General features: G+C 38.2%; 1 protein-coding gene across 1 annotated transcript; it reads right to left on the reverse strand.

The window, feature by feature from the left end:
• On the reverse strand, nt 1-489 carry LOC115954215 (acidic repeat-containing protein-like). Its single transcript, XM_031072129.1, has one exon. The coding sequence runs from the start codon at nt 487-489 to the stop codon at nt 1-3; it is 489 nt and encodes a 162-aa protein (XP_030927989.1).
• Nucleotides 490-13478: the final 12989 nt, after the last annotated feature.

Raw genomic sequence — 13478 nt, forward strand, 5'->3', positions numbered from 1 at the left:
TCACCCATAGGGGTATTCATGATAGTCTTCATCCTCAACTTTTGCATCATCCTCTATGTCTCCATCCTTAGCTTCTACATCATCCTCTATGTCTCCATCACAGTAGTCCACATCGTCATCAAAATTGTCTTCATATAAGGCTTTCATATCTTCATCCTCTCTAGAACTAGGGGGTTCACCCTTGTCATTGTCATTATCTTGGCTATCATAGTCCTCCCTACTACTTTTTTCACTATCACTATCATTACTCTTATCATCTCCACCATCACTGTCTCCGCTATCATCACTGATGCTATCGCCACTATTTTCATCTTCGCTACCACTACCTTTATCATCATCACTAAGGGCTTCTCCCCCTTCATCACTTTCATCATCCATTCTTGCTTCATATGGGTTCTTTAATGCATGTTGGCAAGCCTCCCAATATTCTTCCTTTTCTATGTTGAAGATAGTGTCTCCCAACAGTGTAGTCATTGCATTAGGATCCATGTAATCTACCCAATCAGTCAGGACCTAGTTTGTATCTATTAGTTTGGATGCTTATTGTCACAATCAAAGAATAATTCCAATCTAGGCATCATTGTCTTCAACTCAGGATCGTATCTCGGTTCAGGAAATCCTCAACAGTCCAGCATTGACAAACTTTCCATTAAGTGTAGAAGTGTAAGGCTTCAAGGGTTCTGGGGAACTAGGAAGTCCTTTTGCTTTAGCCTTTGCGCGGGCCATCCTCCTCACTTCCATCTCTAATAAGTCATCATCTGTAAGTTTATAACCTAACCTGAAAGGTGGTATGGCTGTAGGAATTGTCGGAACCTGTACAATTGCTTCTTTCACAGTCTTCCCTAAGTTCATCATTGGAAAATAACTCATCTTTCTCATCATTTCTACCACGTTGTTATTGCTATAGGGATTGAAGTCCATAGAGATCTTTTCAACCTCTTCTTTCTTTCTTTCAAAACTAGGCTTCTCAATCTCAAAGCCATCTAGGATTACTAACTCCTTCTTAGAATCGATATCAAAAATGGGCTTTGGTTCGGTTAAAGTGTTACCATATATGATAACTATAGATCCTTCATGTAGAAACCAAACCTTTTGATACAGGGATGAAGGCATGGCTTCTATATTGTGGATCCATGGTCGCCCAAGGAGCATGTTGAAGCACGAAGCTATGTTCAACACTTGAAATTCTACATTTTTTATCATTGGCCCTATGGTGAGCTCTAGTGTCACAGTACTTAAAATCTCCCTTCTACTGTTGTCATATGCTCTCACATGCTGATCAGATGGCATAAAATCTTCAATAATCAAGCCTAGGCAACTTGTGGTTTTTAAAGGACACACATTCAAAGCACTCCCAACATCAATTAAGACCATCGGTATCCTCTTGCTATTGGAATTCAGAGTAATGTGCAATGGGTCATTATGACGCTTTCCCTTCTTAGTCAAATTTTTGTTGGAGTTGGAAATAATCAGCTCCCTACTTATAGGCCCAATCATAGCATTCAAATCTTGAGAAGTAGTGGTTGTAGGGACTTGGATTTGATTGAAAAGGTCTACCAGATTCTGGCGGTGCTTGTATGAGGCCATGAGTAAACCCTATAAAGATATGTTGGCTTGCGTCTTCTGCAATTGCTTGAGGACCTTATCCTCTTCATTGGGTGTTTGTTGGGTTGCCTTGTTCAAGGCCTCTATTGTGTTGTTTGTCTCCAGATGTGGGGGTTTGAAGTGTCTCCCCCCTCGTGTGATGTGGGCAATTTATTATGGGTCATTTGATTCAGTGTCTTGGGGTTTGAAGTGTCTTCCCCTATATGTGGATGTAGGATCATTTGATCGGGGTTTGAAGTTTCTCCCCCCATATGTAGATGTAGGATCATTTGATCGGGGTTTGAAGTGTCTCCCCCTATATGTGGATGTTGGATCATTTGATGGGGTTTGAAGTGTCTCCCTCCATATGTGGATGTTAAGTAATTTGGGATTTCTGTAATATCCTCACTCCATATATCATATCCTGCTACGAACTTCATGCCCATTAGCACTTCCCATGTCATCATAAAGCATTTGGGTAGGACATAGATCAACTCAGACGGGTCCTTTTCTCCTTCCTCCTCAGAAATCAAACAATTGATCCTTGGTCCTCTCCCAAAACTATGGTTAGGCAAGGGGTTATTGGTGATATTAGGCCTTGTAGGTGGTGCAATCACCTTGGTGTTTATTAAATTTTGAATTTCATGGCGAATGTTATAACAGTTGTCAGTGTCGTGGCCTGGGCCTTAATGGTAGGTACACCTTTTACTCACATCAAACTTTACAGGTAATGGGTTTAGGACTACTTTCGGGTCTAAGGGTTTTAGTAACCCTTTTGCTTTCAGCTTTTCAAATACTTAACTCATCGGCATATACAGTTCATGAAATTCCCTTGTAGGCCTTGGAGGTAGCCCTTGTGAAATTTGCATTGGGGCAATAAGTTGGTAGGGATCAGTTTTATATATATTAGACACTTTTGCAGTTTTGGAGCTAGAAGGCCCAAAATTATTTTTATACTTAGGTGCATCCCCATTCTTCATGGTCCCATTATTTATTGCATCCTCAATTTGAGTACTAGCAGCAATTAAAGCTTTAAAATTTGGAAATACTAGGCAAACAAATATTTATGGTATATAGGTAACAAGTTTTTTACAACCATAGTTAATTACTTTTCTTCATTCGGCCTATTTATCATCCGTGCGGCTTTGGATCTCCACTTGGTAATGAAGGTGGAAAAGGACTCCTTTGGCTCTTGTTTTGTGGTCTCCAAGTCTCTCCTTGTCACTTCCACTTCTATATTGTACTTGTACTGGTTATGGAACTCTTTACAAATGTCTTCCCAGTTTCTAGCTCTATTGTGCTCCATGTTGAGGAACCACCTAAGAGTGGCTCTAGTCAAGGTGTTTTGGAACATTTGTGACAACATTTCTTCAGTAGCTTTCAGAGCCTACACAACCCTCATGTACATATTTAGGTGGGATTTAGGGTAGCCGGTGCCATCGAACTTGTCCAAGACCAAAATCTTGAACTTTAGGGGTAATCTTACATTTAGGAAGAGAGAGAGCAACTAATAATCCATGAGGTCTTCCATCTTGCGGGCCTTTTTAATCATCTCCTCCATCTTACTTATCTTCTCATTAATCTTCTTCTCACTTTTCGAGATAGGGGGATTCTGATCGGTCTTGTTTTCCTCTTGGCTACCCTTCAGGCTCTAAAATTGCTGTACTATAAGGTTTGTGTCTTCCTTCAACTGAATTTTGCTCGCCACCATAGTGTTTAGTAGCTCTTGAGTGCTTATTGGCTTTTAAGTGTTTTGGTGCTCTTCTCTCTTTGCCATGGTGATAGAGTCTTCGGATTTCTTGTGGCTTGGGCTGTCTTGCAAGTCAAACACGAGGTTGAGGTGTTGTAACTGTGGGGTGCCTTCTATACTCAAGGGCTTCAGTACTGTGATAGGCTTGGAACTGGAATTGCTAGCTTAGTTGTTGTTCTCGGATTCTCTTTGGAGTCTTCCCTTTGATCTTGACCAAATTCTCCCCTAAGAAAAGGCTTGGTTGGGTCAAACAAAGCTAAGTTCCCATCTAAATCAATCTATCAACCAAACAAACACACACAAAATGCAATGCAATTTTAACGGACCGGCCTAAGGATAGGTTCTAAGTCATTACATTCTTGGGTGGGTTTGTTGTTGTATTGTTTCCCATAGCTAGGATGTTACACCTCCAACTTGTAATATAATGAACATTACGTTGGTCCAAACGGTGTGGTCTATCCTTTTTAGTCAACAAAAAATAATCCAGTGACTTTGGGCTATGAGTTGGTGGCTTCACCATTGGGTACCCTAATCTAATGAAGACCAGTGATCCATGGTTACTACCACCATATGTTGAAAAGGGTAAACGCATATTTGTTGTTTGATGGCACACACTATGACAGTTAGGGAAAGCTTTTAATAACCAAAATGGTAATTTCAAATAAAGTATTATACAAACAATACACAGAAATAAGCAATCAAACAAACACAAACATCATACAAAGACAAGGGTATTTAATTGGTCATTTAAAGTCAAATATGAACCTTAGCCCTCGACATCCCCTGTAGAGTTGCCACTGTGAGAGACCGGAAAGTTTGGGTGCTCTCAGAAAAAGGTGTAGGCATTGGCACCTTCCTTTTCCAGGATCATATGGAGTCACCACTTATTTTATGAGTAAAATGAGAAAACTTTACAAACTACAATATATCTTGAATAGTTATGCATTTTTATTGATTGGAGACAATTACACTATGGTAGAAAGAATTTTACATTGCGTTGACTCCTAGGTACATTCTACAAAAAAAAGGAAAAGTACAAAGCTTTGTTTCCTAGTTACATTCTACCCAAAATAAAAAAAATAGACGCTAAATCTACCAACCTAAAATTCTAAGGTTCGAGAGCTAGGTTACAGGATGGGAAGGTGTTAGGCACCCACTTTGCCCAGATAGAGTTTGGTCTTCTAGACTTTAAATAACCATTAAGTACCCATATTCAAAGTATGAAATGATATGCAACAAATGCCATGTAAAATCCTAGACCTAGGGTTAAAATTCTTTTTAAAGAACCTTAGATCTGTAATTTATTTTGGGTAGAAAAAGATTTGATGAGAATGCTTGATGAAAATTTAAATCTGGGTTTTGTGAAAGAAAAAGAACGAATTTTTAATAAAAAATCAGATTTGGTTTGGGTTTTTTAAATCTGAGAGAAAAACAGATTTTTTTAATTTATGAAAACGTAAATTTTATATGGAAAACACAGATCTGGTTTTATTTTAGAAAAATATAGGTCAGATTTTATTTTGAAAAATGCAGAACAAATTTTATAGACAAATACATATCAGATTTTTATTAAAAAAACAAACCAGATTTTTGTTTTGAAAAATGCAGAACATATTTTTTTCTTAAAAAACAGATCAGATTTTATAAACAAAATACAGATCAGATTTTATAAATAAAATACAGATCAGATTTTATTTTTTAAAAATCATGGAGAAAAATTGCAGATTTGATTTTAGTGTTTGAAAAACATGGAGAAAAATGCAGATCTAATTTTAGTTTTGAAAAACATAGAGGAAAATTGCAGATATAAAATCTTAAGAAAAGATTCAACCCTAGATCTAGGCATGTTCATCAACTAATCATGTGAAATTTTAGAAAGCAAGAAGAGAGCATGCAATAACATATGACCAATATGGTTATTCAAACACCAAAAACAACATCACATTTATGGAAAATAAAGCATAGATGAGAACATGTTTTTGAAATTAAAATAAAATCATGTTAAAGAAAGCAAAGTTAGAATCATACCTGCACGAACATATTCCACAAGCAGAGAACTATCCAGGGGATAAAAAAGAATGAATTTCTAAGGATTTAAGTGAAGCCTCTTAACAAAAAAGAAATTCCTAAAGCAAAGCTTCCATAATTTCTTTTACATAAGGAGAGAGAGGGGTTAGAAAAAGGGGTTCAGATTTTTGATTTAAGTTCCCTATTTATAGAGGTTTGGTGCTTTAAAAATAAGTTGGATTGAATTAGATATGATCTAGGTTGCGTCCTTATCCCTAAAAATTTGAATGGATGCGTTTTATCTTAATCAGAGCATTTCTTGGTTGGGCCTTGAAGCTGTGCCAATTGGCACTTGGGAAGTGCCGATCGGCACTTGCCATGTGCCGACCGGCAGTCCTAGAGTGCTGATTGGCCCTCTCAAGTGCTGAGCCCAATTTCCAATTTTGGTTCAATTTGGACTCTCTTTTAGGGACTTTCTGAGTCGGGAACTGCACCTGCAGACCATGAACATTTGATCTTGTGATATCTTTCAATCTGACAGTCCAATTTGTGAATCAGGCATACCGTCACAACCGTTAGAATCTCAAGATTATTTTTATGGTATGCAATGAATGATTTAATGCATGTAATGCAACTATGATTTTTGGGTATTTCAAATGGTTATTTTAGTCATCTTCCAGAACTAGTGGCCTGTTTGGATGGAGGGAGGAAGGAGGGGGAGTGGAGGAGAGTAGAGTAGAGTTGGCTAAAAATAAGCTAATTTTGTGTTAAATTTACTCTACTCTACTCCCCCTCCCTTTCCCTCAATCCAAACGGACCATAAATTATGGGTGTAAAATCAGGTGTCTATGGAACCATATTGGGGCTTTTGGGCCAATTACATACATGGGTCCACATACCTATAGACACCGTATTTTGTACCCCTTACGACTTGGGCCCTTGGTCCCTAATGATGTTGAATTCTAAGACTCAAGGTTGGTTTAGGGTCCAATCAGAAGTTAAATTGACTTGAGAAGTGTTAAAATGAAAAATATAACTTTTAATGAGCAAATAAATCTATTTTTAAAAAATTAGGTCAAAGGAAACCCTCGCTATGCGCACGCAAGAATCATCTTGCGCATGCAAATTTTTGTGTACATTCATAGGCTCGATCTTGCGCATGTGTGACAATTTCCAGAAACTATATAAGGCAAGTTTTCTACATTTATGTTGAGGTTTGGAATGAATCCCACATCGTTTGGGAGTCATTCCAAACCCCTATTTTCACACTATAAGTAGCCTTACATGGTATATTTTCAAAACACACAGAAATCCCATGGAAAAAATACTAAGATTCACTAGAAACAGTGAATCAAAGAGAGAGTTTTTCATAAAACACCCTCAAGTCAATTTTATTTTGATTAGGGCCTTTTCTAGCATTGATCTTTGAGTTTAAGATTACTAATCAGTCTATTTATTAATTGTGAATAGATTTGACTGAGGGGAATGGTCAAAAATCAATCTTGAAGAGCTTTTCTTTGAGGTATTAGTCTAAACCTTTCTTTTCCTTTTTTTAAAATTTTTTTTTATTTTTTTTATTTTTTTTTATGCTTTAATCCTTTTGTTTGCCTTAGTTTCTTGTTATAATATGTTTTATTATGTTTGTATAGTCTAGATTTACGTTTTTATTATTATTTTTTATGTTTAAAGTGCATGTTAGGATGTAAGATTTAGTGTTTTAAGTCTTTGCTGTGTTTCTAGGGTTTCTGGACAGAAACTTGTGTACGCATAATCTTGCCTGCACAAGCAGGCTTGATTATGTGTGCACGCAGGCTTGTTCATGCGTGCGCATGATCTTGCCCGGAAACTCTAATTTTATTTATCTGTTTTTGATCCTACCTTCATATGTTTGTTTTGTTTAGCATCTTTTTCCATGTTTTTACGCTTTTAAAGTCTTTGTTTCACATGTTTATTTGTTTGTTTGCTTTCATATGTTAGAATTAGGGTTTTATTGCTTTAATGCTATGAACATGCATTCACATGCTCATGCATAATGCCATAGGTGTTGAGTTGTTGCAAGGTAAGTAAAGGTAAGTCATGCATTTGTAATGTTCATGCATTTATGATATGATCTTTCTTTGATAATGTATACAAACATGCTTGTTTGGATGAGTATTTCCAATGTGTAAATTCAATCACATGTTGCTTTGATCTTTATATGTTTATGTTTTTGCCATGATTTGATTGCTACTTTGGATAAATAACATGGAGATTATGATAAAGCATGCTTAGATTACGATTAGGATTGGTGATGTGATGAATACTTTGATGCCATGCTAGATGAATGTTAGGACCTTTAATATGTGATACCATGATTAGATGAATGGTAGGTCTTTGTTTGTAAGCATGATAGATGTATGATTAGGTCTTTTGGGATGCTTGATGCCATATTGATTGTTAGATGTATGTTAGTGTGTGTATGAGTTAGATACAAGTATTAAGTGTGCTTTTAATAGGGTTAAGACATAAGACACAATAATGGGAAGCCAACCTTAGGGTTGGGCGGTTTTGGGTGTCTAACACCTTCCCAAGACCATACCTTAACTCCAAACCCATATCTTTGGTAGTAAGATCAAAAGGTCCTTCCTCGAAAGGACGTTATATATATATAGTTCCTAGGCCATTGCACAAACATGCAAACAGCATTCCAATTTCACTTTCTCAGATTTCTCACAAACCAAACACTTTCCCAGATTTTCTCACAACCCAAACAACTCAGATTTAAGACAAATTAAACAAAATTTTCTCAAATCCTCCCACCACCACCACCACCACACAAACCACCAGGAATGATTGTGACAAAGCTCCCAACCAACTCGTTCATCACCTCCTCCATGGACCTACACCTACACCATTACAAATCTTAAGAGCTCAGCTCTGATTCAATGATCTCTTCATCTTGATTCCTAGCACCAACAAATCAGAGAAGACGATGCGATAGGAAGCAAGAAAGGAATTTAAAATTCACAAAGCTAGAGAGAGAGAGAAAGAGAGGAGTAAAATCTTCCATGGTGGTCTGTGATGGAGGGGGAAGAGAAAGAGGGACGACCATGGATTGATTTGAAGAGAAAGGGGCTAGGGTTTCAACTTTGAATGGGATGAGAGAGAGGCTAGGGTTTGAATTTGATATAAGATAGAGAGAGGTTAGGGTTTAATGAGAGGAGGAGGCTAGGGTTTAATAAATTTATATTAGGATAATTTTGTAAATAAAATTTATTAGTAAGGGCAGTTTTGTCAATTGCTTAATTATTATATTCTCCCACAATAGGTAATGTAAGATTACCCTCATTTAAGAAGGTGATGTGATGTATTTTGTAATCTTGCATTGCCTTAATATTAGAAAAAATTAACTGAACCAAATACCTTAATGTCACATTACTGTAATGTGCATCACATTAAGGGTACATCATAGCGAACCAAATACCCCCTTAGAGAGAAATCAAATATGTGAGGGTAGATCGATTTATTTCTTTATTTTTAAAAATTCTTTGTCAATAAATAATATTGGAATTTACTACATTACCGCATTTTATTAAAGTTAACAGAAATGCCTAATGAAACAAACCACATAGGGGATAAATATCACAAAATAAAGCACATAGTAATGCCATGTATCTTGGATCCAACCTTTAATCCAAGAAAGTAACCTTATGCTAATTAGTTGAATTCACAATGGCTAAGCGACTAACTCAAGGGCCATCCTATTAATGTTATTATCTTAGTTACGTTATTATCAATTATCAATTCGTAGTTATTAAATGTAGATTGGACTTTCCCGTAACAATCCAATTAGTTCGCTGGGTGAAAAAATATTAGACATTCCTTCTTCAGAAACCAACACTTTTGTTGATTTTAGGTGATGAGATTACTAGTTGAATTAGTGGATTATTGGTTGACTAGAATGTTCATTAAATATTAAATAAAAATTTATAATTTTTATAATCTAATAGGGGTATTTTTGGCACATAAAAAGTCTTTTTAATTCTTGGATCCGTCAGGAGGAAATGTCTTCGTTTGTCACAAGCCAAGGGTTCTTTTGCTATAAGGTCCTTCAGGAGACATTTGTGATGTCTTTAGGAAAATTCCTTCGCTTCATGGCATCCTAACGGAGCGTTGAGGCTAACCTCGACAAGATTCAGGCCATTTTAGAGATGACACATCCAAGGTACATGAAAGAAGTATAGAGTTTGAATGAAAGGGTTGTAGCCCTCAATAGGTTCATTTCTCGAGTGACGGAGAAGTGTTTGCCATTCTTTAGAACACTGAAGAAGGCCTTTGAATGGATCAATGAGTGCCAGAAGGCATTTGAGGAGTTGAAGGCATACCTCACGTCTCTGCCATTACTCAGTCCATCCAAGCCCAATGAAAAGCTCTCCCTCTACCTAGCTGTATCCCCACGACCATTAACTCAACTCTAATTTGAAAAAAAAGATCAATTACTTGTGTACTACACTAGTTGAGCACTCAGAGGGGCAAAAGAGAGATATCCTCCCATGGAAAAAGTGGCTTTTTCTCTAGTTACGGCCGCCTACAAGCTTAGGCCATATTTTCAAGCACACACTATAGTAGTCCAGATGGACAAACCTCTACAAAAGACCATGAACAATCCAGAGACAACCAAATGACTCGTTTTATGGGCAATAGAGTGGAGTGAGTTTGATGTACAATACCACCCAAGGGCCACAATTAAAATCTAGGAAAAGGTTGACTTTGTTGCTAAATTCATGACAAAGGAGGATGATGGTAGGGGGCACAATCCTCTCTGACATAGCACCAATTACCTCACCTCTGCAATCCTGAATAGCAACACCCAATCCAATTGTTGAGATATCCTTGAACAATGCTCCATTAAAATTAATTTTGAAAGGGGCATGCCATGGTGGGGACCAATGGGTAAGGAAAGGCAAGGGTTGGTGAGGAAAGGGGTGGGGGGGGGGGGGGGAGTGAATGTACCTCATGGAATTCACAAAGATGCTCCATTGCAGAAGAGAAAATATGAGATATAGGAAGAGAGGGTTGATTTAAGTAGCTGGCATTGCGACGAAACCTGAGGCTCTAGGCTACCATTACAAACAAATCAACTTCAAAGGAGTTTGGGAGGTTCAGGATACCCACACAAAGATTAGTAAAATTGGAAAATCTCTCAAAAATAAAAGCTCGGAAACTTAATCCTTCCCACCAAACTTCCTTAACTAAGACACAACCCCATAGAGCATGAACTGTATCCATTGTCTCTTCCTTGCAAACTCACAAACAGAATTCTAAGTTACTTTCCTCTTGAAGAGATTTAACTTTGTGGGGAGAGAATCACCACTTGCCCTCCAAATAAAGTGTTTAACCTTGCTGGGGACTCTTAAATTCCAAATTGACTTCCAAAAACAGTATGCTGCTGGGTTCGATGAACTAGCTTGTGAGTTTCAGAAAAACTCAGATAAGGTTTTGTATGCAATGTACCCATTGCCTATAGGCCAAGTTGAGCCTAAAGCCACAACCTCCCTCGCTTTCAAGATGCTTTGCCAAGCATAGGAACCACTAGTTTGGACATTCTCATCCATAATAGAGCAGTGGGGAAAGTACTTTGCTTTGAAGACCTTATAAAACAGAGAGCTTGAAGCATGGAGACGTCTCTAAACCTATTTAGCAAGGAGCGCGTCATTGAACCTTTCCAAATCTTTGAAGCCCATTCCCTCTAGATCTTGGGTAAGCAGAGATTCTTCTAGCTGGCCCAATGAATTTTCCTATGCTCACCTTGATAGCCCCACCAATACTTTCTAATCAAGGATTTGATGTCATTATACAAGCCTTTTGGGAGTTTAAAGCAACTCATCATGTAGGCCAGCATTGCCTGAACCGCTGCCTTGATCAAAATCTCCCTACTTGCCTAAGAGAGAAGTTTTTCCTTCCAACCTTGTAACTTGTGCCAAATCCTTTCCTTAATATAAATAAAGCTCTGTTTCTTGGCTCGCCCCACTAGAGAAAGAAGTCCAAGATATTTTTCATATTGGGAAATAGCATCAACCCCTAGAAGATTCTTCATTTGAGAACTAGTGTTGGAACTGAAAAACAAGTGAGTTTTATCCCAATTGATTTGTTGACTTAAACCTTTCTCATAAGTAGCAAGAATATCTAGGATTTTTAGGCAGACATTGTCAGTCGATTTGCAAAACACAAGACTATAGTTGGCGAAGAAGAGGCGAGACACCTTCGACCCTTGTTGGCAAATGGACACTCTTCTAATAGCTCCTTCAATTTCAGCTTGTCAGAGGAGGAAGTGTAAGCCTTTTGCACACAAAAGAAAGAGAAAGGGTGACAGTGGGTCTCCTTGACGAAGACTTCTATTAGGATGAATAAGACCACAAGGTTCACCACTAACCAAGATTAAGTAAGAGACTGATCGTATGCAAGCACTGATCAGAGCTATCTATCTACATTCAAAACCCCATTTATCCATCAACATCTCAAGTAAAACCCATTCCACTATAGCGTAAGTCTTGCTCATATCCAACTTAATAGCCATAAACCTTTTTTAACCTTTCCGTTTGTTTTTCAAGAAATGAAGAGTTTAAAAGGCAACCTGTCATCGAAATAGCTTGATTCCAACCTGTCATCGAAATAGCTTCAGCTTGCTGGAGTAATTTCTTTTTCTTTGTCAAATTATTCCGAATATTCCCAAAGGATCGCTTGCTCCAAGATTGCAATTCTCCCAGGAATTTTGAACCACCGATTGACAGCAGTTATCCTCCACCCATACTGATTCAAACCAAAATGGTCTTCATTCTTATAGAACCAGATGTTCTCCTCGTCCGAACAAACCCATAAAGAAGAGTGATCAATTAGAGAGCCATCAATGTGGTGTACTCTTAACAGTTTGGAACATGAGGGACCAATCTAGGTTAGCCACCACTCTATCTAAACGGCACCAACCGACTTCCCCTCAAAACTGATTGTTGCACCACATGAACGGAGAGCCAACAAACCCCAAATCTCTTAAGCAGCAAAAGTCCAAAGCTTCCCTGAAATTCGTCATCTAGCATTCTCTTCAGTAAACCCCACCTATTTTCTCTTCACTTCACACTATTTCATTGAAATCTCCCACACATAACCAAGGCAAATCCATCTTGTGTCAAAGATGTTCGAGGGTCACCCAAGAGTGTTCCTGGTTGGTGACTTCTGGAGCCTCGTAGAACCCTGTAAACTGCAAAGCATCATCCACTTTGGGGTTCACTACTGCATCGATGTGATTCGGAGAGAAATTCATCACATCAAAAGTGATACTATTCTGCTAAAAGAGAGCTAAACCACCGCCTATATTAAGCCATAGCACAATGAACAGATTATCTCGTTTCAAGTCACAATGGAGCCATTCTAGCTTTTTTTTGTAGCTTGCATTTCGATAAGAAAAACAATCGAAAAGGCTTTACTATTTACCAAATTAGTGAGCTCTTGAACTACGTGTGATCACCTGAGACCACGATAGTTCCAACTGAGGCAATTCATGGCTCTCGGCGGGGCTGGAAAGCCGCCGTTGCCAAAGGAATAGAGGGTTCGTCATTGAGTTTGGTTGTGTGGGAACATTTAAGAGGTCTGGGGTCAACATAATCCGTTGGGGCTCTACGGGAAGCTTCATCTTTTAAAGTCACTATAGTTGGGCTTACAATAACTGAACGTCATATCCTAGTCCAAGACGTTTTAGAGGAACTTGGGTGGGCTGTGTAGTGTGAGTGGGCTGAGGGGAAGGGGTGGTGATAGGTTTTATGGGCTTTGGGCCTTCAGAGCTTGTGTTAGTTTTTTTTTTTTTTAAGAGTCCAGCATGGCATGAGAACTAAATTGCTCACGCGGGAAAGATTTTTGAAAGTGGGGTTAACCAATGTTGGGATGGAAGGAATATCAGACTTGATATTAGGGGTGCTAACATAGCCAATTTCCTTATCTAGCAACTGAATAATCTCCTCAAAATTTGGTAATGGATTCGCCATGGAATCTACGGCTTGACTTGCAGGCTTTTCCTTAGCACTTTGCTTGACTCGCCGCCCATCGAGACCGGTGGAACAGGTGGTTTCTAATAGATTCAGGTGGGGATTGTTGTAGGAGAGGCTCC

The sequence above is a fragment of the Quercus lobata genome, chromosome 1, assembly GCF_001633185.2.
Source record: "Quercus lobata isolate SW786 chromosome 1, ValleyOak3.0 Primary Assembly, whole genome shotgun sequence".
Classification (NCBI taxonomy): Eukaryota; Viridiplantae; Streptophyta; class Magnoliopsida; order Fagales; family Fagaceae; genus Quercus; species Quercus lobata.